This window comes from Aulonocara sp. 'chitande type north' Nkhata Bay, linkage group LG16 (genome assembly GCF_057382095.1).
Source record: "Aulonocara sp. 'chitande type north' Nkhata Bay isolate Kocher_YH1m ecotype deep benthic linkage group LG16, A_spYH_male_GT1.1, whole genome shotgun sequence".
Lineage (NCBI taxonomy): Eukaryota > Metazoa > Chordata > Actinopteri > Cichliformes > Cichlidae > Aulonocara > Aulonocara sp. 'chitande type north' Nkhata Bay.
In genome coordinates this window covers 34,924,326-34,952,112 of record NC_141359.1, presented here as the reverse complement: position 1 = coordinate 34,952,112, position 27,787 = coordinate 34,924,326, and the positions used below count along the sequence as shown (strand labels likewise).

The following is a 27,787-nucleotide window of genomic DNA, read 5'->3' as shown; positions in this document are numbered from 1 at the left end:
TCCATTTTTAGAGAGACAGCTCTGTCATACCTCACTTTGAAGTCCTCAGTGTGAAAGTTATTACGGTCTGTGAAGCCATAAAGTAATTACTTCTGCGGACACCTCCACATCAGAGGACAGGACGAAAGAAATGGACGAAGCAAATCAAATCAAATCACTTTTATTGTCACATCACATGCATTTCTGGATGTGTATACTAAATATTTTTCTACGTGTGTGTGTGTGTGTGTGTGTGTGTGTGTGTGTGTGTGTACACATATTTTACAAATTAAATAGAGTAAACAATAAATAATAATAAAGCACAGACCGTCTCTGAGCGAGGTCAAAAAACAGACAGACGGCACAAGGCAAAGTGTTTGTCATAAAAAACATTTTATCAGGTTAAAGTACAGGAACAAAGTACTTCATAACAATGTCGACTTTTTTTAAGTGGACACAAATCAAAAGGGCAGAAACCACCTTTCAACTGCAGCCCAGTCTCACAACTAAACGTGAAACAGAAAAATGTATCTACTTTTTGTGTTCATCGGCAGAAATTATCACATTTTCCAGTCGGTGAACACGAATGTGGAAGTAATATATTTCAAAAGGAATTTTGAGTCACAAGGACATATTTCTATAGTGAAAGCAGGGAGACTTCACCATGGCAACAAACAAAGAAAAGCTTTAAAAAGCGTGGCAAATCTTGTCATGATCTTTTTCCAAACCTAACCCAGTAATTTTAATGCCTAACCAGTAATAATATTTCTAATAATATATTTTAAAATGATGTGTAAAAATCTTTGGCTTCAAACTTTGGCCTCTAGCATGATCAGTAACACGAATCGCTACAGCTCCAACCTCTCCAACTTCTAAATATAGACATTTTGTTTTCTCTTTTTTCCATTTATTTCATGTTCAAAAGATTAGCGATGAGAGTCCAGGTTGTCTGCCATCCAATGCAATTCATTTATTTTAACAAAAATATACTTGGATCCTTGTCTATTACTTCTTACATTTTAATATTGAGGTATTTTCGAGGGGACTTTTATATATTTTAACACAGCTGAACTATGTTTCAAACAAAGCTCATAAATACAACACTTTTCACCTCTTACAAGTCCAAGCAATACTGAGCCTGAGACAAATGGAAACAATATAAGCACTGTGACAGTCAGACAGTGTCTTGTCTGTCTCTTTTTATTTCTAAAGCAGAAAGCAGTGCATAAAACAATAGGAAGAGCAGCTGAAACAACACTAGCAGTCACTTTCCGCTGTAAAAATGACATCATCTACAGCACAGAAATCAGCTGTATGTAATTAACCTTGACAGCAAATCAGACTAAACTGAACTTTTTACAGTTATCTGCTTTACAAGTGGAACGAAGGACCCTGTTAACAACAATTTTACAACCTCTAACATTCCATGAGAAACAAAAGCCACGACTCCAGCCAAAAGCAGGATAATGATTAAACCTTTCAGTTTTAAAGTCCTGCATGGACAGTTTGGATCAGCATGAGTCATCCTACTTTTTCACTCAATAAAAATGTTTACAAACAAGATGTAATACCACATGTGAAAATTGTTTTTTGTCAGCTCACTTACACAAAGGGGAAAACTGACAACAGAAATCAAAGAGGCCAAAAAATGTCGCAACAATCAGAGTTTGGAACATTGGAAAGTGGTTGAAACAGTAACCTGAAAAAAACAACAGCTTTGATGCTGTGCATGCTAGGGCTGACCTCAACACCAGGAGCAACACCCTGATCACCCACAGTTTAAAATGACATGTTGCAACAGCACTTACCAGCCAGAGGGACATCGCAGTTCACTTTGAAGACACCTGGGCAGTAATTCCCTTTAACAGATCCGTAGCTTATTGAACACCGAGCTAGCTTTTCTGGGATTAACACAGCTCTGTTAGTCCCCCACAAAGTTGGATGCACATACCAAAAAAAAAAAAGAGCCTGACAGTCTGGCCCTTATCCTGACATACTTCCTGAGCTGTATTGTTAGTGCAGGGAGAGGAAACACGCACCGTGGAAAGCCAGTGTCAAGAGATCATAACATGGAAAGTGAGAATACCAGGAGCTATTGTTTGTTCTGATATTTTTTTGCATTTCTTGTAATTTTGCCAAGGTCAGAGGTTAAGATAAAAACAGCCAGAGTTGCTCTCTAATAATCTGTTAGAATCTACAACTTTGACAGATGCTAGCACATTTCAAATCCAGCAAATTATAAAAACTAAAAATTTTACTTCAGAAAAAAAAAAGCTTAAAAATCATATAAAAAGTTCAATTTCTGATTTGTTACTTAAGACTCATCATTATTTTTATTTATTTTTTGGGGGGGGGGGGGGGGGGGGGGGAGCAGTAAGTATAACTAACTTAAAGACAAGCTAGCAAAGAATCTCTACATTCCCACAGACAAAAACCTGTATGTCAAAGATGTAGTCACTATGACCTCACTGACTATAAACATGAGCATTTTTGTCACCATCACAAGAAAGTGAGAAACCAAGGACCTTATGGTTCGACAGTGGAGATATAAACCACAATATTTCTGAGTCTTACTGTATACCATGAAGTTATCTTGTATTTTACTCAAAATGGGACCATAAATTACAAAATTAACATCAAGCTGTAGCAACTAAAACTTGAAATCAGAGATAGCATCAGCAAATCAGGAAAACTATTACTGATTTCATTAATTAAAAAAGCAGTGGGGTCATTTTCTCATATATTTTCATACAGTTCAGACTTCTTTTGCAGCCAACAGTTGTCCCCTGTTGGCCATTAGAAAAAACATGCAGGTTCAAGGCACTTAAGCATTGGATGACAAACAAAAAGTTAATTGCATTATCTTCAACAGTAATACTCCCATTCAAAAAAATCCAAATTTACGGCATGTTTTTGACTTTAACAACATTCTACTGAGGCTTCAAACCAGTATACTAAACTACTAAGACCATAAATCAAGACTTAAACTCAACAAGGCTTAATTTTTCAACCAGAGTTGTCACCCACTGCTGGCATTAGAAAGTCTGAAGATTTAAGGCACTTTATATGAAGCTTAAAACGTGTAGGTCAGAAAATTTAAGACATCAATAAACTTCACTAAACAGAAAATCTCATTCAAGACGTCGGTGATACATTTACCTTAGAAACAGCTCTCCTACTGTTTGATACTTTTGTGCAAAGTCCGGCACTCTCGCTTTTAACTAAAAGCCAGCTTCACCCCTTCACACAAATTCTAAAACACATCAACAATTAACCTAACATACTTTTCTCTGAGAACATGCAAAATCCACAGAGAAGGAGCGATAACAGGCGTAAGCATTGCTCCGCCATCTAACAGAGTTTGGAGAACACAGTTCTTATTTAGATTTAATGGGCTTAAAATCAGAGGTGAGCTCTGTGGGGCTAAATCTTTTTGAGATCTCCTTCTTCTTATAGATGGAGAGATTTTTGTGAATCTGGCAAGTTTGATGAATATAAGAATTTTTTAAAAGGGCTAACAGAGGAAAGTGCAAAGCTGAGAAGTGCAATTCTCTGTGGGTACTGTCTATAACATTATGCTGCCCTTTTTCCTTTTTTTCGTGTTACAGGAGGTAGGAAACTCTTCTAAACAGATAAATTAAAGCACTAATGTGCTGGCCGAGGTGAAGAGGTCGGCCCTTTGCGACAGAGTCTTTTCTTAAAGAACTAACTCCAAACTAAACAGCCTTCTCTTTTGTTTTTTTAAAACAGACCCTTAATGGAAACCACCTCAGGCCTGACAGATTCATTGCTACTTGTCCGTGAGTTAGGAGGGGACTCTTAGAAAGCAGAGTATGCAGACTGTGAGCAGCCCGAGTGGCATGGAACATTAACATCTCCCTCCAGTTTCCTTTTCTCTTCTCCACATGACTTTTACAAGCTTTTGAAGAAGGAAGGGAAATTTACTTTGCTGGGGGACCCAGAAAAAAAGAATGCCAGATTCATTCATTAAAGATGTAGACAGCCAAAAAGAAAAAAGAACTTGCTGGGTCTGCTGCAAATTCCTTCCACACTTAGTGGAAGGTACTTAACAATGTTTTAATTGCTTTTAAATGGTTTTGGAAGTGGGAACATCAAGGGTTGATCAAAGACACATCTAAAACACGAGTATCCATCAGCAAATTTTGCATGACGGTCTTCTTGCTCATCATAGATTGTCTGAACAAAATAAACATATAGTAATAATGTGGACTCCGGCTCATGTAGGTATTGTGGGTAATGAAAGGGCAGATAGGTTGGCTAAAGCAGCTGTTAAAAAAGTAGATATAGATGTACAGATACCATTGTTGAAAACTGAAGGGAAAAGTATAGTTTGGACAGAAAGTAAGAACTTCTGGCAAATGGCGTGGGATAATGAAACAAAAGGAAGACATTTATATAGTGTACAAAACACGATAGAAGTTAAAAAAAGTAGTGGATTAAATAGTAAGGAAGAGGTTATTGTAAGTATACGAACAGGAAGTGAAGTAAGAAGAAAAGTCAGGAGATGGTAGTAGTGCAACGTCTTTGGATGCAAGCTGTCGTTAAACATGAAAGAAGAAGAAGGACGCATCTAAAACCTGCAGGACACCGGCCCTCGAGCCCTGGGTTTGGACACCATTGCTATAAAGGATGGATCCAGCTCTGGTGATGTCGCCCACTGATTTCTGAGATCCAATTCTTAAGCCTCAACAAGAATGTTTCCACCACCTTGGTTGCAAAAAAGCTAACGAGGTGTACATCTTACCGAGGAAGGGTTGGTCTGTTAAATCGCATGCTCAAAAGACTTGGGATTGACAACAATTGTCCTCCTTTTTAAAACTTTTTTTTTTTTTTTTATTAAATTCAACATGACCCAAAACAAGTGACTGAGCCCATGAAATCAGCAGGAGAGTGTTTACATAGGACAGGTCAGAAAGCAGTTTTCCCCCAAAACACAGCTATCGCCATCTGGTGGCCTTCAGATAGAACATAACTTTTTAGGAACTTCGGCATTGGGTTTATTTTTTTCAACCCAGAAGCTACGTCCATTATTATACTGTCTTCTGGTTTCCCCCTTCATTTGTATTTTATATATATATTTATGTACTTGTTAACTTATCCATCTGAAGACCAGAGTTAGCAGAGTTAAAGGCATGGCCAGTATGACTGACAGGTGTCACCACCACTGATTCAAGACACTGAGCTGGACTTCTTGACTGTTTGTGTGGATTGCTTTCAGCACTTTGGTCAGTGGTTGCTGGGTTTGAAGTGTTTTATAAATTAAGCTGGCTAGGCTGGGCTTGGCCTTGCATCCATATAGTTTGAGGAACTATGCATGCTTGATAATCAAAAGGCTAGCATTCATTTATAACCATTACACTTCACCCCCTCCTCCAAACAAATACCAGTGAGTGATTTCATGGTCCATCCTTCACATTCAAAAGGTTTTTCCTATAAACAGAACAAAGTAAAAATGAATGTGTTTGAAAAACATTTCCGAAAAGTCTCAAAGTCTGTTTTTGTGATGGTATTGAAAGAAAAAACAAAGTTGCACTTTGTTTTCGTAGACCATCAACTTCCCACATCTATATACCCACACATCTAGCTTAAACACAATTTTCATAACAGTGTAGCAGCAGTAAACAACTATAAACACAATGACTGACAGCTTAAAGCATGAGAATGTGTTTCTGTCTGTGCATGTTGTAGTAGATGGAGGGATCCTGTGTGTGTTGTAAACACAGTGAAGCTCTGAGCTTAAACCATATAGGATTCATTCTTCCTAAAGCCTTTCTAAACCCCCCCACCGCTGGATCAAAGCCTGTGTTGTGGGCTTGGTTTGTGACGCAGGGGGGTTACTTTTCTGGCTGGCTGTTATTGTCCCTGAAAGTGCTAAGCCATGAGTGAGGCCTGTGTGGTGAATGCTGCTGCCAAGAGGAGTGTCTGAAATGTTTGTAGTCCTCCCTGCCATGTGTGCTGCGGATAAGGCAGAAGGCCTGGCTTTAAATTGGACGTGCATGTTGCATGACCTCACATTTGTCATGTCTGATTAAACCACACGAACCCCACATAAAAGCCAGCTCTTGCTTTAATATAGATAACAAAATACAACACTGACTGCCCCCTGCTGGCCTCTTTTCTCCACAGTCACCAAATGGATTAATTGTTTAAGGAAAGACAGAAGTTTCTGTCTTAGTGGCGGAAATCATGAACATGTTGCTCTCTATGCAAATGTTAGGAAGCCACATGGTTAGAGGCTCAGACTGTAAACATAGCAATGCTGCTTCAAATAAACACTAGAAGACCATTTCTATTACTGTGCCCTATTTCACTTCCAAATATGACCGCAGAACAACAAAATATGAAGATGATAAAACAAAACAAAAATAAAACAAAAAAAAGAAATGACACCAGGCACCAACCTGAGACTTTTGGGTCAAATTCCAAACCTTTGTAAAGTTTCTGTTTCTGCATTTTTCAACATTTTCAACCAATAAGATGTTAACCTTCACTGTGAGTGCTTAAATTATTCTACACAATCAAAACTAAAAGTGTGTTAAACAGAACACAGTAACCACCGGTCACTAGGGGACAATGTGTATTCCCCGACTGGTTGGCTAGTTGTTGCTGAAGGAAATCTGTCAAAGAGGGTGCTGAACTAAAAACCTTTTTGTAATTGCTTTAATTGCTATTAGGCTGCCATAGTTCAACATAAAGGGCATGAAAGATGGTGCGTTTTCTGCAAACACTCACCACTTATACTCCGAGCTGTGGGGAATCTGGAGAAAGTGCAGCACCAACCAAAAACAGATAACGTTCAGCTTCAAAGTAAAAGCTCTGTCTTACCATTTCTACCAAAACATTTCAAAATGGGCAACTTTGTTTTGGGTTTGCGTTTCACAGCTTTAATTACGCTGCTCAAGCAGCTTGCAAGCGATTGCAGAGATCCTGACATCTTCGAAGGTTGATAATCACAACAACCTTCTAGCAAGGAAAGCATTCACATAGACGTTCTCAATGCAGCACGATATACACCTGTATGCAACCAACTTCTCCTACCGACAGCCAACATCCATTCACCAGCCAGTCATGGATTACACACTTTTCCCTAGTGAGAGGTCAGGTGGTCACTGACTCGTTTCTAGTCCTGTGTGACTCCACTTCTGGACACCATTTACACCATCACCAGTTTTTCAGTCAAAATAGACAAACATTTAAAAACAAATTCTCTCAAACGTGCAGTCATTTTTTTTTTTTTTAACTTTATTTAATAGAAAAATAGATTACTCTGCAATCGGTCACAGTAATACTACAGCAACTACCTCTGCCTTCACAGAAGTGGATGTCAAAGATGTTACCAGGTACGCGAAGACACCAAACGCAGCAGGTATACTGGGGACTTAAGAAAACAGAACTGTTGACTGACAGCTAGCGGTGAAATTTTACACACTGCAATTTTATACTCCATCTATAAAGAAATGACACTATAATAACAATATATTATTCCTTAGAGTTCCAGTTTAAATTCAGATCTTATTTTCATTGACGCCATTTGTTTCCCTTGCACGTGCTGTCACACTTCCAGAAAGTCATAAATGCAAGAGTGTTTGCAGCCTCCACCCTTTAGCCTTAAGATTTATACACTGATGACACTGAAAAATAGATTTCAGTTACTGCACTGTATAAAAATGAGGCTAAGATTACCAGCAGACCTTATAGAAGTAAAAAAAAAGTTTGTGTGTATTTGTCTGTGTGTGGTGGTTGTGGCAAGGACACCCTGCCTGTCAGCCTTAGATGTGATACACCCTCTGAACATGGAGCTGCATTTCTTCGCAGCACCCACTGTAACCCATGGCGATGGCGAGCCTGCCCAGCAGCCAGGCATTATGCAAATGTAAATCACGCTTGACTGGCCACAAGACTGTGTGTGTGTCCATCGCATGGCTTCACATTTCACCCAAACTTTATTGGTGCCAGTGGTCTTTTTGTCTGCTTTAATTGAATTAACTTCTCAGAAACAGACCTTTGCAGGAGAGCGATGGGACGTAGCATAGCCATCAACCCGGCACGGGAGCTTTTAACTGTGTTTATACTGGAATCATTTAATTCTTCTGAAGGAAAGGAGGGGGGGGGGGGGGGGGGGGGGGGTGTCTCATTTACTTCATTTTATAACTTGATAATTCTTATTTTTAAGAGCTACATGACACATTTGTCACAGTCACAAAGCAAATGCATCGTCAGCACCATCAGACTCACTCCCTTTGCTTGGAAAGAAAAAAAGAAAAAAAAAAAAAAAAGTAATTTAAGCTCCTGAAAAATTTTTTCCTCAATCAGCGTGCTGGCTTTAGAAATGCATTCCTGCATGAACAAACTATTTTCTGCCAAAGTCAGAAGAATTTATTGTTGTTTCACAGGACATTTTTGTCTCTGCTCCTCTCACTGGTTTACAGTGGGTGGGGCTCGCTTAGCCTAACTGTCGTCACATGTTCCTGCGCATCAATCAACATTTAGCAACATAAAATAAATCAAATCTGACTAAACCACAGCCACATAAATTAGCCTTGTTTTTAGGTTAATAGACGTAGAGGAATGTCACAAATTGAATGCCAAAATAAAATAAAATAAAATACAATCAACACACCATAAGTAACACTTTAATTTATGGTAATTATTCCTCAATTTGAAGCTATGGGCATTTTTGTGTAATTACGTGAGTAAGTCTCAGTTTAAGGTACAAAAACAGTCAATGGTAATGTCCCCATCTGCTGGTTAAAAAGCACAGCATCATTAAACCCACATCGAGGAGACCTGAGCTCCACTTTGAAGGGTCTGAAAATCTTCAGATAAAATGCATCACTCTGCTGTTGTTTTGACTACAAGGCGCTGTCTGAAAGAAGGAATGCGTTCATCCTTTCTTCTTTCACTTCGACTGCGGACAAAGTGTCGTGGTGTCCCACCCAGATGCCAAGCAAACAGCGTCACATGGTTTCCTCTGGCAGATAAAAGGGTTGTGGAAGTCCAAATGTTTGGCCAGTGTCTAAGATAATGTAGCGCAAACAGGTTTCTGCCATCTCTATGTGTTTGATTTATGCAGACTCGCAGGCGTGAATGGACTTGAATTCTGCAGGGTGATCTACGGTGGCATTTCAGTTAGATGTGCATCAGACAGCATATAACGCTGGCTCTGACTCAAATGGATATAAAGAGCCCAAAAGTTTCCCCACTGCACAGAAAAGTCATTTTGTGTCAAAAGAAACGCATTTATTCAAAGAGTCAACAGGGAAGTTCAGGAAGAAAGGCCTGTTCTGCTTTTCAGGCTGCTCATTAACTGGCAGAGCATGCTGCTGCTGTCGGGAGTTTCTTTACCCAGATCTGTTCAGGTCAAACACATTGTGAATTCAGCCAAACAACACCAGGGACTGTTGAGATTTAGGCTCACAGCCCTCGGGTCACTCTTGTTATTCATCTTCACATTAATTTCATCACTCCTGGGAGGCAGGAATAGCCAAAAATGTTTCTTTATAACTCACAGAACGTACATTTTCATGTTAATGTAGCCTGGCATGCAACAGTGATTTAATAAGCTAGAAAATCTACTTTAAAAAAAAAAAAAAAAAAACCTGCTAGAACCTGCTTTTCCAAAAATTAAAATTCACAGTTAAGAAATAAAAATGGCATCTCTGTTTCTGCAGAAATTTCACTTCTTGTCGAAGGAACTACTGACTTCAGTCAGGATCATCCATCTGTTTTCTGGAGCCTATCCCAGCTTTCATATGGAGAGAGGCGGGGTCTCTCCCTGTGATTGACAGGTCGCTGCCACAGATTACAACACACACTCATATTTACACCTACATCTCATTTAAAATCACCAGTTAACCAAACATGCACGTCCATGGACTGTGGAAGAACACCACAGTACCCGAGGAGAGCATGCAAACTACACACAAAGGCTTCAGCTGATGATCAGATTCAAACCCTCAAACCCAGACGTCTTTGCTGTGATGGAGCAGTAACGCCGGCACATCACCTCAATGATTAGTACTCAATTTCCAGTACTTGATGGTTTAATTTTAGTGGTATGGCTCTGTTGTGCGTCTCAAACAGTCTCACTGAACAGAGCAGGATTCAGTGACAACAGACTCTACAGTGAAGCAATGAATGTGCATAAATGTTGGACACAGCCATTGAGATATCAAACACTGATTAAGTCCTACTGTGAAGCTTGGGCCGTTTGGCCACCTTGATGTTTTAAAACCACACATGACAAACGAGAGGTGGATAAAAAATATGCTTGCTTAATCCTTTTACTATAATTTACAAGCTGAACATCAAGTTTGCATTTTTGTGTTTGTTTTGTAGAAAGAATGCAGGTTTCAGGGGAGTTTGGGTTCCAAAGCAGCTTGCAGAGGAAGACATCATGTGAACCATCAACTAATGTAGGCTTTCTCTGAAATGCCTGATCTTGACTTATTGCACTCTGTTGTATTATTTCATGGATGAATGAATAGTAGAAAGTTTAAGCATGTGTCACAGGAAACTGCCTTTAAGAATTAAACACAATTACCTGATTTAGAAATCAATTTTCAACTGTCTTTTCTTTTCTTTTTCAAAGGTGTGACTGCGTACCCTGGGCCTCAGTTTTGGCAGCTCACCTCTTTTACTCCATAAAAGACCCTGACATGCTGAGAGCTAATCCCAGAGTCTAAATTTAAGAATGCACATGTGTTAAAGGCTTGGCTACGGTGGAGCTTAGCAGTAATATAAGACAATAGCACAAAAGGGATCTCAGGAATGTGCCACAAAAGTGAAAGTGCAGAGAGAGGAATGCTATGCAGTGAGGCGATAAGTAACAGTGTCGCGGTGGAGGGAGCTGCTCGCTGATAATGCAGCCATTAAGGCAACTTGTTCAGCTTCATCTAAAACCATTAAAGGCACTTTATCTAACATTAGACTGTTAAATTCATTATTGTTATCTGAGAAAAGAGGAGGCAAAGATTTCCCTGAAAGATGGCGTGCAGAAAGTTAACAGATTTAGTTTGTCTTTTGAACCCAAAAAATGTGATGCAATGTCACTTTGCTGCAACAATTAATTAGCATTTACGGTACAACTGCAACTGCAGACATACATCAGTCAAAATAAAGCACATTTAATGGCAGAATAACAGTTCAGGGCAGTATAGTGCGAGTATAAGATTAGTACAACTCTGTTCTTATGTAACTATGAGTCATTCTCATTATCCCATGTCAACAAGTACGATATTACTTGCATACCCAGAGTAATATTAGCCTCCAGTCAGAGTTGATACACAGACCTAACACTACAACACAATAAGGTGGAGGTATTCAGGCTATTTTCAGAGTCATGCCACAAAGCTGCCAAGGCAGATAGGCACGCAGGAGGCAAACAAGCAGCAGATTATGTTCTGAGAACTCCTGTGACTATCGTGATGTAAAATGAAGTGGGATTAAAGGGTAAAACCCCTCAATTTAGGTAATCCAATATGTCATTCTTTCAGTCTGGGAAAGTCCATGAAGAATCAACGAAACCAGACCTGCATTAAAGCCAAATGCTTTTAGGCTTTTACAGCCATTTACTGCCATATGTATTCTTTTCCTCCTTTGCTTTGATGCGTGGGATGAAGCACAGTTGTCTTTGTCCCATACAAATAAAAACAAGATGAATCAGGAGGCAATGCACAAAGAAACGAAACTTAGCCAATAATAATAATAATAATAAATATTTCAGTTACTAAAACGTCCAATTAAATACATACTGTTTTCATACTTAATTAAAAATAAAGGAAATCTGAGTCTAATATCCATAATGCCTTTCAAGGGTGTTGCTTGAGTGGCACTGAACAGTTCTAAAGAGTTTCAGAGTGAGAGATGGAGGATAAAAGAGTGTCCTTCTTCTATGCTATGTCCTAAATGCATTAGAAACTTCATCCAGTGCATAAATGAGGCTTCAGCAGTCTGGGCTCAGTCAAACAGACCAAGGATTCTGAGATTTGTCCATTATCTCATCGCTTTCCTTTTTGAAATGTAAGTTTTCTTCTTAGATAAACGTTTTCTTTCATATGTTTTTAAAGGTTAGCAAGAGTAGCAAGTTTTACAACAGCGCTGTTTAGGATGATATGACGGGGTTATTCAACATGCTGTCAGATATCGCCAGCATCACAGGGGTAAGCATAAGATGTTACAGTTAAAGGTTTTATACTCTGCAGTTGCATCGCTTGACTTTCATACACGGAGTAAGTTTACGGACAAAAGTATCGGGATGCACAGTCACTTAATCTTTGAGTTGTTTGGGAATCATAGGAACTCACCCATGTATAAGTTACAGAGCGTGTTCAAGTCCTGCGGTGCATAGAGCATAAAAGTCGCCAATGCTCTGCTGACTCAGTAACTGCAGACCTCATCTGGCATTAACATCAGCACAGAAACTGTGTGCCGGGAGCTTCATGGCATGGGTTTCCATGGCCAAGCAGCTCCTGTAGGTGTAATCTGTAGGTGCCCAGTACTTTTGTCTTTACAGTGCATGTTTAATTACCAATTATTTCGTACTTTAGCTTTTACTTGTTGGTTAGGTTAGGCACTAAAAACAGCTCTTTTGGAAATAAAATATTCTGACTTGTGACAGGGGATCTTCTGCAGCCACATGTGAAGACTGGGAAGCGAGCAATCTGTGTTACCGCTACAACATGGCACAGACAAGTTGTGCTTAATGGCTGGAAACAAAACTGCCGTATCCAACCACCTGCAAATGCAAACAGGCTGGTTTATCATCATGTCAAATAATCAGCTATTGATCAGAATAACTTTGATTATGTTTTTTTGCATAATCGAGCAGCCTTATAAGACACCAATGCCCAAAATCTCTAGTCCCAGTGCCATTTACAGCCCTGCCTGCAGTAGACAAATGCAGCTGGAATCATGACAAGGATAGCGAACTAAAAGCATAAAAAAAGTCTGCAGACACATTCCAATCATCTAGATATCATTTTAATCATCCCACACGTGTGAATCTAAATAGAATCACTATATTTTCAGCTTTAGTGTGAACACGGGCCTTGGAGCCACCCTAAATAAACTCCCGGCCGGCCCATGTGACATAAATGCGCGGCATGTCGTCGTGGTCGTGTAGGGTTTCAGGCGCGTGTAACAAATGTGCAGCATCGCGTCCAAGAGTGTGATTTAATTAAAGATTCCTTTGCCCTGTGCACGGGGTGGGACACGCCTGCTCTCATTAACAGGGATCAGGACAGGAACGTGAAACATGCAACTTTTTTCTCTTGTTTTTTTTTTTTTTCTCTCCTTTTAAATGGCGGGCCACTGAGTTTCTGCTCGCATTTTACTAATAATAACTGCACAAGCTTTCACGACAGAACAAACTACCGTTGTCCCCTGTTGTTACATTAAGGGCCCTGAAAGCCACCATACATGTAAAAAAAACAGACAAAAACAAACAAACAAAACAAAAAAACAACGCTTTTTTAGTTACAGGAATATGGATAAAGACACAGCTTGATGCGTCAGTGTGAGGAAGTTACAGGACTGGTGTCCAATTACAGAGTTACATACTTTCTATACAAACACTTTTTATATTTATTGGACACTTTATGGTGACGTTTCATCATACCAATTGTGCCTTCTTATTTGTTTTGTTTTTTTACAGTCTAGAAACCACATTCCAGAGCAAATACCTATGATATTCCTCCTAAGAGGGATGTGTAAGTGAGGAAATCTATCCCTTTAAAAAAAAAAGGGGGGGGGAAAGAGAAATGAAAACAGTAAAGGCAAACTGGCAACAAAGATCTGCCTCAGCTTGTTACAAACATTAGTGCAAAATGGAGAGATGAAAAAAATCTGGGGTCTTTCTTCCTGTGTGTATTCAGAGTAAATGCAGCATGTCAAGGGGGGGTTATTACGCCCCCAAAGAAAAACATTCTCCTGATGATGAAAACATGATTGGGCGACCTGGGCAGCCCAGCCTAACTTTTGCTCCACTGTCACAGTAATTACCCTTGGAGCCCTGTGGCATCAGACCTTGGCGAAAAGACCCCGGGAAAAGAGAGGAGGCACAAATATCAACAAAAGACACATTTTGAGGCAAAAAGGATGCGACCTGGGAGAGCCGAGCTGCCTGTCCATCACTCGGAAGCGTTGTGAATGGCTACAAAAGCCCCCAGAGCGACACTTTGTGGGATTTCGACGTTGCCAAGAGCGAATGCCACATCGCCTTGCCAAGTTTTAGGAGCGAAGACAAGAAAATTCACCCCCCTCAAACACACACACACATAAAAAAATATCAACAAAACTGGAGCATAAAAAGGCCACATTCACAGCTACACAAAGCCATCGAAGCTGGATGGTATAAGACCAAACAGTGTGTATTATGTAGCACTGCTGCAACAAGGTCCGAGGCCGAGGTGCAAGTAAGATCTCAGCTTTACGTTCTAAGAAAAGAAGCAAACAACTGGGACTCTGGAGGGAAAATTTAGCTGCTCTCTGCTTTAATCTATTATTTCGACTGTCATTCTATCCACTGTGCTTTGCCAAGTGAATTAAAGACACTTTAAGAAGCTCATTTTGTATCCCTTTATCTTCTCGTTCCAGAGGCTTTGTGGCAAACGTCACGCATCGCTGCATCAGTAATGTCCTGAAAGGCTATTTGGAAAAGAAATATCCGCTCATCGGATTCACACATCCTCTGCCTGCAAGGCTTTGAAAGTAGAAAGCTGTTTGACTCCCAAAAGAAAGAAAAGGCCAAAAGTCGGATAATTACACGCCTGCTGTTGACATAAAAACTTTTTGATGTGCGTGCATTAATACTACATTTGATATTTAACGGCAAATAGTTATGATTCGCTATTATTAAAGCAAATCTTTCCTTCTGCTTCATATCTGAACAAAAAGTTAATGTAAGATGGATATGCAACTCAATTTTGTAAATTATGAGTGTCAAACATAAGGCCCGGGGACCAGAATCAGCCTAGAAAAGACTCCAATCTGGCCCACTGGACAGCTTTGAAAACATGAAGGTGGGCATCAATTTTTGGGATGGATGACCATCATGTATGTCTGACTGTAAGCCAGTGTGTCTCATTCATGCACACAGGCAAATAGTCACGTGCACACTCACAGCCACATCCTAACATTCATCAACTCTAAACGTTCATAACAACGGACCTAATCAGACGTTTATCTTAAAGAACCTAACAAAGGCAAAATGGCTAAAGCTACAGCTATCATACCAGAGCCAGATACAAATCAGCAGCCAGTTATAAGAATAATCATAGAGATGAGTGAAAAAGAGAGAAGGGTTGATATCTTGTTATTGTAGTAACGAGAACATACCCGTCTAGCGAACCTGTTTTGTTATACAACAACAACAACAACAACAACAATCTTTATTTATAGAGCACATTTAAAAGCCTTGGGCATACCAAAGTGCTTTACATAAAACAATAAAAGGTTCAAACATTGATAACGGATAAATAAAAATAACGAGTTATGTTCATAGATAGAAGCTACCAATAAGAATGACTACAGCACATGGGTAATAGCAAGATAAAAGCTGTACCACCATAATAAAAGACACCAATAGAAAGATAGGAGGGAATTAATACAAGAGGTCAATAGGTCACAGCAACCAAACAAACAAACAAACAAACAAACAAACAAACCAGCAATTAAAAGGTGGAGAAGGCAAGTTTAAAAAGATATGTTTTAAGCTGTGATTTAAAAGAATGAATAGAATCAGATGCCCGGATGCCAATCGGGAGATTGTTCCACAGCACAGGTGCAACAAGAGCAAACGATCGATCACCTCTAGTCTTAAGTCGAGATCTGGGCTGAGCCAGCAGTAACTGTGACGATGACCTTAAAGCCCTAGCAGGAGCATAAGGGTTTAAAAGGTCCTTAAGGTAGCTGGGTGCAGTGTTGTTAGTAATTTTAAAAGTAAACAACAAAATTTTAAATTGAATACGATATTTGACAGGCAACCAGTGCAGATCGGCAAGGACAGGAGTAATGTGGGCAAACTTGCTGGTTTTAGTTAGAATGCGAGCTGCAGCATTCTGAACTGTCTGTAATCTCTGTAAAAGGGAAGAGTGGAGACCACAATAAAGTGAATTACAATAGTCTAGCCTCGACGTTACAAAGGCGTGGATGAGCTTTTCGAGATCTTATATAAATATAAGTTATATAAATCTACTGCACCTGGTTTTGTTTTGGTGTACAGCAACTCATTCTCATTGAATTAACTGTACTAATTTAAAGAAGCAGAGCACTTTAGAAGATCCTGCAAGCTAAAAAGTTCATTTATTTTATTACGTTATTCAAAATATTATTGGCATTTTGCATTTTGAATAAATTTTCTTTAATGTTTATACTGTCAGTTATAGTTCTTAAAAAAATTCCTTCCATCTCTCCAACTACCTCAAATTTGTCCTTCCTGTCGAGCACCATAACGATAAAAACCAGGTGTCCCGATACAACCAAACGAACAAACACCAGTTTTCATTGGAAGAGTTCACAAATCCAGGCCTGAAAATGATGTTAGAGATTGCATTAGCCAAATGTTTTCTGCTGTCAATAAAAAAAACTCAAGGCTGTCCGCCACTTTGACAGATTAACATACTGATGGAGGATCTACTGTAACACGAAACACTGATAGAATATAAATTTATGAATTTGTTACCAGTTATTAACATAACTGGGTAACACATCAGGTTAGGAGTCCGGCCAGTAGCATGCTCACTCTTTCCTGATATTGACAGTTTTGCATTATGAATTTGTTGCCAGGGACAGATCATCAACTCGAAGAACTCCTGACTCATGGTATTCGTTGCAAAGTTTATTGGGTTGTTGATAAAGATGCAAAGAGACAGAGAGTCATTAAAAGTGCCTCATTTGAGGGGAACAGATTCACTATATCAAGATTCGCAATATGAGATGAGATAGCCTTATTTAGTCCCAGAGACGGGAATTTCACATATCAGGATAAACTTACTGCCTTTGTCATCTTCTGATCTAAATCCTTTGCATAACAACTTGAAGTCGAAGACAATAAATCATTCAGTCCAGATTGTCACATGCTCCATTGAAAGCTTGCAGCATCAGAATAAAATGTCTGCAAGAGGTTAAATTCCTGTGTGTGCAGGCATTAAAAAGGGAAAATGATGGGGGTTAACTTTTGCTGAGGCATCACGCCCTTTTCCCGGTCAAGTACACAGTGGGCACCTCTCCACAGAGGAACACACAGAGAGGGTCTTGTTCTGTAGCCCATGTGCAGGTCAGTGCCGGCAGGTAGGAGTGAAATGATAGGCCTCCCCAGAGACACGGCACAGAGGACACACTGTTTCCCAAAGCGAATGCATTCACTGGAATGCAATATGGGGCAGCAGGTAACTCTCAGTTCACCGCATACCTTTATCGAAAACTTTCAAATGCCAGGAAAGCCCCCGCCTGCCATCTGACACTTTGGTGGGAATTCAGAAATAGGGGAGTTTGAGAGCAGCACCTGACAGGCATCAAAATGAAATGAGGATTCATTTCTTAAGGAAGGAGCAGTCCAGCATATTACTGGTGTCAGACTGGCTACTAACACAACCTTGTTTCGCATTTTAAAAAGTACTTATGAAAGTCCTATAGACAAGTCTGGATTCACAGAAAAATGTACTGATTTAAATGCAGAAGGAAAATCTGAATGAAAACATGCTAAATGTCAAATCCAACACTGAAATTTCATTTTAATTCAGTTTAATTGTCACACCTTTAATCTAACTCTAAGAGGAATAAAAAAGCCAGAAAAGGGCTGAGATTTTCAGCCTTCCTTGACTTAACCAGTTAACATGAAAACAACAGCAGCACTGACCGTGAAGAGCATCGGCACAGCATCAGCAACCAACATCCAGTTAAAGCCTTCTTTAAAACAGCAGTTAATTCATAAGTTAACATAACTCTGATCAAACCAAATAATGGGAAACTTTAAAGGAAAATATGAGACAAAAATCCAAACCAGAGGGGAAAAAAAAAACCAATAACTACTGTAGCAAGTGGGCTTTGTGATATTCCTTACACATTCCTTATGTCAGCCACTGGTTTGTGGACTCTCCAAAAAAATAAAATAAAATAAATCAAGTTGTATATTTTAACCATCAATCTTGTTCATTTTTTTCCCTGTTTTGACTGAGAAACTGGAGACATTGTGCAGGTCAGCACAGTAAGAACTCTGCCACCAAAAAATACCCCACTTTTTCATGCAGTTTACAAATGAACATCATGCTCACAATCATGCTGTTGTAAATTAGACTTTAAACTAGAGAGTAAGACCATTACTCTCTAGCAATGGGATAATGAGATCATAAATCAATTAACAAGCAGGATGTTTTTTTCAATAGACGTTTTATACGTTACACTTTTTACTACAGCCAGTGAGTGACCGCCTGCTGGGTTATTCAGAAAACGCTGGTTTCATCCCTTCATCATTTATTAGCTAGTCAACATAACACAGAGGGAGACTTTTGTCCACAAGATCTGTTTAGAAGAAGTAAAATACATCTGTGAGGTAAAAATCTGAAACAGTTTCTTGTGGCTGCCTCCCTTCTTTCACCAATGACCTCCCACTTTCCTCTGTCATTCAACAGATTGGTGGTTTCAGCCCTGCATGGCTACTGTGCAGATCTCCAGATGTGCACGACTCCACGGCTGGCCTCCTCAACTCCTACCACATCCTACAGTTTAGGCTGTGAACTGGCAGGAACTTGCCAGAGATGGGCTTTATGGTCAAAAGTACCCACTAAATTCTTAGTCAGCAGTATTGTACATAGGGACCACCTAATAAAAATTGGTTCATGCCCCAACCTCACGAGTACTAATGGTCTGAGCTTAAGAAAACACCTTTGCCAATCCTAAATTATATCCAAACCTACTTGGATCCTGTCTGAAAAAGTTACTCACCCCCCCGAGGTTATGCCACAGGACAATGATCTCAAACACACCAGCAAGTCCACCTCTGAATGGCTCAAAAGATTTTGGAGTGGCCTCAATCCAACCGAGATGCTGTGGGATGACCTTAAACAAGCCGTTCATGTTCAAAAACTCTCCCGATTGACTGAATTAAAACAATTCTGCAAAGAACACTGAGCCAAATTTCCATCACAGAGATGAGAGAGACTCACTGCTAGCTGTCACAGTTCTGCCAGCGTTGGGACAACCAGTTAAAAGAAATAAAGCTCGAGGTTTAATTTATATGAGCAATATGTTTTCCTTCTGAATGCAGAACTGATCAGTAATTTAAGAAATGGTCAAGATCAATTCTTATTCTGCTTTGAACTAACTGTTCCGGTTATCTGGGCCTACACAACCAAACCAGAGTTCCTTTCTGTATAGAACTGCAAGGCAAAGCTGCTCTGAGGGCAGGAGCTAAAACAAACTGTTCACTGCCTGCCTGGGCAGCCAAAGTACACAGCAGCACCAGCAAGATATTTCTCCAGGATGTTGGTGGACCTAACAGAAGCCAGACAGTGGATTCTGGGCATTTATAAAACAGGTAAGCAGACTCTAAAGGCAGCGCTAAGCCAAAAAGAAAAGAAAAGAAAAAAGGAAAAAAAAAAAAAAAAAGAGCATGAACCCAGCTGTTCCCATTCAGCACTAGTCATCAGAAATACATTAATTTATATTTAAACACCCCAATCTTAGCAGTGCTCAGCCTTTGGCAACATGTATCAACTTTCATGCTAACAAAGCATACTTTGTTTACATGCAAATGTGCAGGCTGTATGTACCCAATGTATGTTGTTGTTGTTTTTTTAAACACCAATTGTGCATGGAATTCATTTACAGAGCAACTTTATTTTGATTCCAGTGCAAAGTATTTAAATTGCCTCTTTGGCCATCTACCACTGCAATGCTCAATTTACTGCCAGCTTATCTGGTGTGCATGGCACGTGCCACCAAACAATAACCCACTTGACAAAGCAGCATACATAGCAATAGACCTTGCAATGGAGTCATGTTTCTCTCCACGTGATGAATCCACTCTTAATATACCCACATGGCTTGGTCTGCTAAGTATCTCTTAGGGTGTGCCCTGGCTGGCTTCACAAAAAGCATATTTTAAAAGGCAGGGCAATTACAAGGACAAAATAGCCTACAAATAGATGTGGATTTCCTCCAGTTTAAGCTGAGGTGTAGACACTTGTGCAAGTTAACTGACCATTGTGCAGTCTGTTTCATGAACATATGGAGCCAAAGGAGAGGAAGAAACTAAAGAAAGGAAATAAGAGAAAGACATTTAGGACACTCAACTACAGTAATATATGTTCAGTTCTCTCAGCTTTTCTCAATATCAGAAGCTCTTCAAGAGTTAAAAAACAAATAAAGCAAGATAATGTTTTGCTGTAGAGCTACTTTTTTTTTTTTTTTTTTTTTTTAAACACATCAGCTGCTCACCACTTGTCACCAGGAATTCAATTGGCTATTCTGAGCTGGAGGCAGCTTGCCAAAGTTTTATATGATGCGGTTACTTTAGCACTTGCTTCTGGGAGTCAGTCAAACTGAAAGGGTTGGTGCTAGCTTGGATCAGCAGGAGGAAAGCTCTGCCATGATTGGTCATTCAGCTGTTAGACAGCTCTTGATATCTAGCCTTACCGGACAAGAACTTTTTACAGTTTGCTCCATAGACTATATGCAGGCACCCTTTGGTTTCTGAACACCATGTTTTTCGCTTTGCCTATAGTATTTTGACCACCAACATGTTGTATATTTTGGAGACAAAAGCTTAGCTATCATGCTGGATTTACAGTTGTGTGAAAAAGTGTTTGCCCCCCTTTCTGAGTTCCTATTTTTTGTATGTTTATCACACTTAAATGTTTGAGATCATCAAAGAAATTTAAATATTAGACAAAAATAACACGAATAAACACAAAATACAATTTATAAATGAAGGTGTAGGCCACTCCAGAGTCTTCATTTTGTTTTTCTTAAGCCATTCAGAAGTGGACTTGCTGGTGTGTTTTGGATCATTGCCCTTTTGCAGAACCCAGGTGCACGTTTGAGGTCACAAACAGATGGCCGGACATTGTCCTTCAGGATGTTTTTGGTAGAGAACAGAATTCATGGTCTATTTACCACAGCAAGTCTTCCACTTCCTGAGGCAGCAAAACAGACCATCACACTACCACCACCATGTTTTACTGTTGGTTTGACGTTCCTTTTCTGAAATGCTGTGTTACCTTTACACCAGATATAATTGGACACACGCTTTCCAAAAAGTTCAACTTTTGTCTCGTCAGTTTCCCAAAACTCTTGTGGATCATCAAGATGTTTTCTAGCAAAGCAAAATGTTTATGTTGCTTCAGCTCAGCAGTGGTTTTCGTCTTGGAACTTTGCCATGCAGGCCATTTTTGCCCAGTCTCCTTCTTATGTTGGAGTCATGAACAATGACCTTAACCGAGGCAAGTGAGGGCTGCAGTTATTTGGATGTTGTTCTGGGGTTAAAAGTAGAGCTTTTTTCCCAATAAGTTGAATACCTACCATGACTACTCCCTTTCAGTCAAATCTCACCAATAGTCTAGAAGGAGTAGCAATTCTTGCAGATCTTAGACTTCCACTGAATAAGCTCATCGGTCATTTGATTGAATGAGCTAAAGAAATCACAGTTTATGTTGTTTTTGATGGATCCCTCTGCCAATCATCTGTCGGTGCATGTGTTCCCACTGTATCACAGCACCTCGCAGCAAAACAATCTCAGTTCCCCCTCATCTAGATCAAAGTCTTGATTTTATATTTTGTTCGATCGTTATCGCTCTTCAAAGTTCGGTGCCTTGAGCTTCCCTGAGCACTGCTGACAGGTGTAGCCAAAACTATCTTCTTCATAAGGAAAACAAACCACAAGCATCACACGTAAAGTAATCTGTGTGCACCTGAGTACACCACCAACGCACACATAGACATGAAAAGGAAAACAAATGGTATGCAAAAAACCCTCTGGGAAGCAAAGGTTTTCAACACAAAGGTCGACAACTTTTAGTCCAGTTTACAGCTTAAAATGCTTGTTAACCAAGTTTCTCTTTAACACTCAAGCTATACTAACTAGGGAACAGCAGGATTTCACACATGGACCCTTTTAGAGCTTCTTCTTCACCGCTCCTTCAAGCGACTGCTGATTGTTTACACTCAGCATGATTGACACTTGGCTACCTCATTTGAGTGACTATTTTAAACGCTTTGGCACTACTTCATTACTGGAGCCACAGCTCTGCTGGCAGAGTCAGGGCATTCATTTCCCACAGCTCTTAGTGCGCCCACAGCCCTAAACGCCTCAGTGCCAGCTGCTTGTGTGCACCACTGGCAGCTCAGCACATCCAGGAAAAGTCACCCGAGATGCTCTAAAAATGTGTCTGTAGTGTTACCTCCAAGCAGCACAGGATTACACTGGTTAATATAAAGTATGTGTCTGTGCTATGGTGGGCAATAGATGCCTATTATTTAAGAGATTAAAGGATTTTCCTTCCACAGTACTGATGCACATGGTGTCATCTGGTGATTCCCCACCAGGGCGGCAGTTGCAGCATGTTAGATGGAAAGATTGTTGAATAGTCTGAATTTAAAAAAGAAATCAAAAAGCACAAATAAGTGTTTGACAGAAGAATGCCACATGCACTTAACTACAAGGCATAGGTTACAACACAGTGGCAACTTTGGGACACCCTCGCAGGAATTTGCAGTTAGCCTGTGCCTCTTTCTTTTCAGTTTAATTCAGGTGTTTTTCCAAGATTTCCAAAATAAGATAAGATAAGATAACCTTTATTAGTCCCACACGTGGGGAAATTTGTGATCCCACTTCTCTCTTCTTCCTTGTTTTGAAAGAATGAAAATAAATGGAAATAACAGACTTGATGAAGCACTGTTAAAAAAGAAAAAAAAGTAAAAATTACGACAAAGAACATTTCATTGTCCGTTACTGAGAGAGTCCTGAAAAAGTCACACAGATATTTGCACCTGCACACGAAACATCTGCTTTCACTTCGAAGTGTGGTTAGTAAACACGCAGCAGAGCAAACATGGTGCTGGAGGACCTTATCAGCCACTTCTACTTAAAGCTAGTTGGCTTTAAACAGCACTCAATGTTGGGGAACCTACATCTAAATGCTTAATTTGAGCAAAAGTGTGTAGAAATACACACGTCAAATCCAGTCTGGCCCCAAAACCCTCTCAGATACTCAGGAAACGCCACACAACAGCAAGTATGAGATGAGCGGAATTATTCACTTTGTTAGAAGCCAAAACAAAATGAAACAGCATTCATGGAAATTAAGTTCAGGTTTGTTAACTTTCATGACATTTTAGAAAAGCACATAAGATACCTTAGCAATAAAAACCAAGAAGAAAGAAAGTAATGATAACGACTGCGAACATATTAGACATATTGTAAAAGCCGAAACGGAACTGGGCCAAAGCTGGTGCACTGGACATAATCAAAATATATACATTTAAAGTAGAAAAACTCGCACCATCATTTAAACAGAGGCTTCTCAGACAGTGGGAGGCTCTAAGGACCAGAGTGGAAAGATATCTAAGTTGGTTGTTTTTCCAGCGAAACTGGAACTGCTTCTTACCATCAATGGCACCTAGCAAAGCCTTAAATGACCCTTTGAACATCTCACTCAGCCAGCAGGCCCTGCAGAAGCAGAATACCTCCACGCAACGTTATTTGTTCCTTTTAATTGATTTTCTCAATAAACTTAAAATTTTGTCTCCACTCTATGGATCCAGGACATCATACAATTCATGTTGAGACCCGACACATGAGCCACAACAAAGGTTTTAGAAACACAGGCTGATGTAAACAGTTGCCAGCAGCGCTTCGGGAGGTCGAGAAAGAAGCAGTGTGTATCATACCGGCACAAGCATGCATTTATCCACACATCTGCAGGCTGCACAGGGGTATAAGAATGTGCATCACAATGTGATCACAAGAGAGCACAGAGGTCTTGATTTGCCAGATTCTGATTGCAGAAACGCAAAATTTATGAACAAATACAAAGAAAGAGGGAAAAGACTGTTAAATAACTCCCACCCTTGGAGCAAGAAGCACCTTTTGAGCTTATCTGTAGGGCTACAGGTTAGAAATATCTGATCACAGCAGAAAAAGATTAGAAAAGGGAAGAAAATGCAAATAAAGAGGCTGACACGGGCATGTGATCTTGAAAGTAACTAAAATGTATCATAAGTGCAAAAGCTGTATCAGATTATTTTCATCACGCTAAAAGTATGATAAGTTAGACTCAAGATTAACTTCACACATACAGTAGTTTATGAATGACCTTAAAAAATTCCTCTGAGAATGATCAGGTACAAAGACTGGACTGAAAAAAGAGTCACAGCCAGTGTCCAAAGAAAAACTTTGAAAACCCTTCAGAAAGCCTAGAAGAAATGATGGGTGGCTTATGACTTTTGCACAGCACTATAGCTCATTCTAAGCAGAGAGCCTAAAACCATATTAACTTTTGGGGGGTCAGACTTTGGAAAACTTCCTGATTACCTCTAAATTACACCAAACCAACCGGAGGCTGTTCGCAGCTGCAGTTTGGCATCGGGACTGATCTTCAAAGAGAGCCTACAGCTCAAAGTTGATTTTCCTGTCAGAGAGGTGCTGAGAGGTGGGTAGTTTATCTTCTCAGAGCGGCTGAAAGACTGGCTCAAACATATCTAAAAGTGTTGATGTGGCACAGGTCACAGCCACGCTAACTTGTGATTTAAACTTGACCCTTTACTGAGCTACTCTGAAGGCTCCACCACCGCAGACACAGCAGCGGAGGGTAAGAGAAAGAAAATGTAAATTATTTCCATGACATCACCACAGGTAGCTCCTTTGATGCGTGTTTTTGTCATGGACTAAAAGCATGACTGAACTTGGACTTTTCAGAGTTGCCCTTGGCATCCATTGTAGTGAATGGTTTACCTCATTTCCTCCCAGGAGCAGTGTTTGAATGCCTAATGTCAACGCAGGAATTAGACGCACACTAAACCTGGATTGATGCTCGTGAACAGGCTGTTTCTTGTTCATTTAAGGAGCACTGGATATATCCTGCTCTCACTGGGTGACTTATTGCTGGAGAGAATCTGATGTTGCCTGCAATCGACTTTAGCAAGCGGAACCAAAGGTCGATAAGTCTTATCTGATGTCCTACATAAAGAAAGTCATCTGGCTTATGTACTACACACACATACACACACGCGTAAGCAAATAAACAAACCGAGCCTGCAGCGAAAACAACCTGAACAAACACGCAGGCAAGCCCTGTCTGTTCTTTTGCTAAAATTGGACGCCCACTCGTGTCTGCGCACATTGGCCACCCGCGCGTTTCCCCCCTTCTGGCAACTTCTCCTTACCTTCTTCGGGCTTCCTTTCTTCTTCTCCTCCCCATGGTGGTAAACAGGCATTTGCAGAAAGTCCTCTTCACAGCAGATGAAGCTCACCGAGCATCCCATCCGAGCAAAGCCAGAGCGCACACGTCCAAACCCATTCAAAGACTCCCAGCACTCGGTGCCCTTGTTCTCTCACGCCACTGCTGCAGCTGTAGGCGCACTAATTACTGCTTCATTCCGCTTAAACGCATCGTGAATCGGCGCAGTCTGTGCGGCATCACTGTGCGCTGTTTGGGGCGCGGAGAAGTTTCCAGGAGTTTGTCGCACTTGTTTTCGCCCGCACGCGCAGACTGAGCGCTTCCCACTGCAGACTGTGGAGGACGAACAGGTAGCCTTAAACACTGAAGGTGTTCCTCCCTCCCTCTCTCGCTCTCTCTCTTCACTTCATTTATTCGGACAGTACACACTAGCTGTGTTACATTACTGTAAAGACTGAAACACGTCCATTTCTGTCCTAACAGGTACAATCCACACCAATGCTCTCCCTCCGCCTTCCCCGGGGTAATTATCTGACCTCCAGGTAAACATGTGCAGGGGTGTGTCCAGAGATTGGCGGCATCAGGTGGTACAGGCCCAAACTTATTCCACTGCTTTTTTTTGTTTCTTTTAATGAGTTCCAGTGTTTGACATATTCTTTAATGTGTATTTAAAAAGGGATGACGCTGCATCCTGTGACAGGTGAACACACCTGCCAGGACATGTTTTAGTATTATACTGGCATGCAGCTTGTTTTACACTATAGATTTAAAGCATGCATATTATTTAATAATACAAGTTGCACATCCTTCTTACACAATGTCAGTCTTACTTTAACTGTTTCACTTAACTTCAATTATACTTTCCTTGTTTTTTTTTTATCACTGTTGTAAATACATAAATTCCTGCACTATCTCATAGTATGAGGTCCTGTGTGTGGCACTTTTATTTTAACCTTGTTGTTTATTGTTGTGTATTGTAGACTGTTCTATTTTTACTCTTTATCATGCTACTGTAACACAAAACTTTCCCCTGTGGGATCAAAGTATCTAACTTACTATCTATTATACTACAACTGCAGAATAACAATATTGATAAGACAGTGTGTCAGCTGTTATAAAGTCTCAGTAACGCCTCCTGAGGCTGGTTATGTTGGAAAATTTGACCAGACTGACAAAAACTAAGGATGTTTCCTGTTTATTTTCATTTGTACTTTTAAGGAAGTTTAAATTTAAAGAAAAGTTTCACACATACTTTTAAGTTCTGTTTTAGTTCACTGTAATAAGATAGTACCACACCCCCTGAAATATAATTACCTGGTTTTAATGTACATGTGCTTTATTTAGTACAACCCCAGTTCCTGAAAAACGTTGTGAGTCACTGTGTAAAATGTACATTAAAAACAGAATGTAATGTTCTATAAATCTCTTAAACCCATATTTTATTGACAATAGAACATACTAAATGTTGAAACCGAGAAAGCAGCACATCTCATAAAAGTTGGGACAGCGCCATGTTTCCCATCGTGTAGCATCCCCTCTTTTTTGAACTACAGTCTGCAAAAATATGGGAACTGAGGAGAGCAGCTGAAGGACTTTTTGGGAGATGAATGTTGTCTCATTCTTGTCAGGTAGAGGACCATAGCTGCTCAACAGTCCTGGTTCAGCTTTGTCGCATGTTTCATGTCATGATCCTTCAAATGTTCACAGCTGTTCAAAGCTCTGAACTGCAGACAGGTCAGTTCAGCACCCAGACTCTTCTACTATGAAGCCATGCTGCTAGAAGAGCTGCAGTATTTGATTAAGCATTGTCTTATTGAAATATGCGTCTGGATCCAAATGTATGTTCCTCTAAAAGCTCTGCATACCTTTTAGCATTGGTGGTACCTTTCTATCATCTTTGAATGATAGAGCTTTAACCTGCATTTGTGAACAGCGTAGTGAACTGTTTTCACAGACAGTGGTTTGTGCAAGTGTTTATGGCTGTTTTGATGCAGTGCAGTGCTCCATGAGGCATCCAATAGTGATTTTCAGCCCTCCTTATGCACAGATTTCTCCAGGTTATGTTAAAAATATTATGTAGTGTAGCTGATTAGATATTGTACTTCATACCATTTACTTTATAGCTTTAATTTAATTGCATTATTTAAAATTACCTGGCAGTAAAGAAGTAATCAAAGTCATGTCCTGTTGCAACATTAAATTAATACTCTGTGCATTCAGTTATGAAATGTAGATGATTCTGCACAATATGTACTTTAAGTATAAAATTAGTTGCTTTGAGTATACTATCCTGCTATTAAGTAGCACAATAGAGTAAAAAATATCAGGAGACAGTCAATGAAAGTTAAAAAGAAATCCTGTGAAATATTAATTTTACTATTAGAATTTAAGTT

At 39.9% G+C, this 27,787-nt stretch overlaps 1 protein-coding gene across 14 annotated transcripts in view; it reads right to left on the bottom strand.

Moving 5' to 3' along the window:
• Positions 1 to 25,795, bottom strand: part of tns1b (tensin 1b) — a 190,554-nt gene extending 164,759 nt beyond the window's left edge. For 9 of the 14 annotated variants that reach the window (XM_086267180.1, XM_086267185.1, XM_086267186.1 and 6 more), the window contains exon 1: positions 25,381 to 25,794. In XM_086267180.1, the coding sequence (XP_086123306.1) occupies positions 25,381 to 25,479 (99 nt within the window). In that variant the 5' untranslated portion in view covers positions 25,480 to 25,794. Of the gene's footprint in view, positions 1 to 1,787; positions 1,924 to 25,380 lie in introns of those variants that run through there. The other 5 variants (XM_086267183.1, XM_086267187.1, XM_086267194.1 and 2 more) reach the window with 3 other exon arrangements.
• Between the last annotated feature and the right edge of the window lie 1,992 nt (positions 25,796 to 27,787).